Source organism: Buceros rhinoceros, unplaced genomic scaffold (genome assembly GCF_000710305.1).
Source record: "Buceros rhinoceros silvestris isolate BGI_N320 unplaced genomic scaffold, ASM71030v1 scaffold3814, whole genome shotgun sequence".
In the NCBI taxonomy this organism is placed as follows: Eukaryota; Metazoa; Chordata; class Aves; order Bucerotiformes; family Bucerotidae; genus Buceros; species Buceros rhinoceros.
The window spans coordinates 41,198-42,846 of record NW_010409946.1 but is presented as its reverse complement, the minus strand read 5'-3'; the positions used below and the strand labels follow the sequence as shown (position 1 = coordinate 42,846).

Below are 1,649 nucleotides of genomic sequence, written 5' to 3'. Positions count from 1 at the left end.
AATGAAGATAATACAAATACTTAGACATTACTTGATAAAACCTTTAAAATTGTTAATGCATTAAATTGTGGTACTCATGGTTTCATGGTTGAGTTTGAAGCTGGATTTTGACATGGAATTATAGTAAATAATAATTTCCACTCTGAAGAACAGTTCGTATGGTCATCTGTAGAGAAAGGCAGGAAGGTCTCTATGCAGTATTTGCAGGAATAGAACTTGTGGAAAAACCCCTACAACTCAAACAAAATCCAGAAAAATACACCTAATATTGTAAATTGGTTTAATGCAGCACAAGTATAGTTTTACAGAAGCATGTTATTTAGTTGACAGTATTGTATTTTGGCTACTGTAATAAAATGTTTCAGGAAACATCCAAAGTAGTGATGAATTGTAGCCCAAGACACTAATAAAGCAGAATAGGACAAGTGACTTGATGATATCAGGAAACTTGGAATAATAATGGTTGAAAGGAATGTGACTTTTTTCTTATTTGAATGCTTAGATATGGATTCAGACCCTGAGCTTATCTTGGAAAGACTTGATTTTTTTTAGTGATACATACTTAACTTTTTTAACATGTATTGTGAAAAGTTGGGCATGTAAATAGAGAGTACAAGGTATTAATCGAATAAATGTATCACTTGGAAGACAAGTATTGAAGATTACTAGTGCCACAGGTTGTTGAGGATCAGCTGTTAAAATCTCTGATGTTGCATGAGTAGAATCAAAGATACTTGTACTGGTGTTAGTGGAAAATACTTTTCAATACAGAAAACATTTAACACATCCTTTAGTGTTCTAGTTGCAGGCTACTGTATCACTGGTTACCACAATAGGTTACATGTAAGATTATTATAATAAGCAGTATTTGTGAAATGTTGAATATTTTGGGGTTTAAAAAATGTAGATAAGTAGAATTTGGTTTATGTAGTGGGTTTGAGTATCAAAGGTGGAATTGGCTTGCCCCAGAACAGTTGTGTTCACAGTAGTTAAGCAAGACAGGAATTGACACAGGTTTTAGCATTTGTTTGTACCTAGTTATTCCAACAGTTGCAAAAAGAGCTTTACTAGGATAGCACGTACTCCTTTGGCAGCTCTCCTTCATCATGTGCAAAATGGGCTGAGGATTTTTACTCTACCCTTTTAAGGGTTTTTTTTTTCTAAGTTCACCCCTCTCCTGTTTCCTCCTGTAAAGCTACACCTGTGTGTTGCAGCCAGAGAAGGCCCTGCTTCACAGGAAAGGGGGTAAGTACTGACTTATCCAACCTGTTTTCTAGGTTTCCTAGATTTAAAAGAAAGACTGAGTTAAAGTACCCTTCCAAAATGGCTGCTCTTAAGGAAGAGAGAGATGTGGAAGACTACAAGAGGAAAGGAAGACGATCCTCACAGGTGAGAGGATTGGGGGTCTTCTATTTAAAAATGTAGCTTTAGGGGGAAAAGATTTTTAAAAAACCCAAACCGTAACCATTTCTATCTGATATATTTCATAGCTTTTTTTTTTCCTACCTGCTTCATCCCCATATTAGCAGAGTAACTTTAAGTTGCAGTGTATTACTTACAGTTTTAAGGGGTGGGGTGTTAAGCATAGTGGGGAAATAGACTTTTCTAGTTTTCTGTTATAAAACTTGCTAAATGTATGTTTGTGATTA

General features: G+C 35.2%; 1 protein-coding gene across 1 annotated transcript in view; it reads left to right on the top strand.

Moving 5' to 3' along the window:
• The first annotated feature begins 1,323 nt into the window (after nucleotides 1-1,323).
• HNRNPA3 (heterogeneous nuclear ribonucleoprotein A3) overlaps nucleotides 1,324-1,649 on the top strand; it is a 9,341-nt gene continuing 9,015 nt past the window's right edge. Inside the window, exon 1 of the mRNA XM_010135410.1 lies at nucleotides 1,324-1,389. Within this exon, the coding sequence (XP_010133712.1) occupies nucleotides 1,324-1,389 (66 nt within the window). The remainder of the gene's footprint in view (nucleotides 1,390-1,649) is intronic.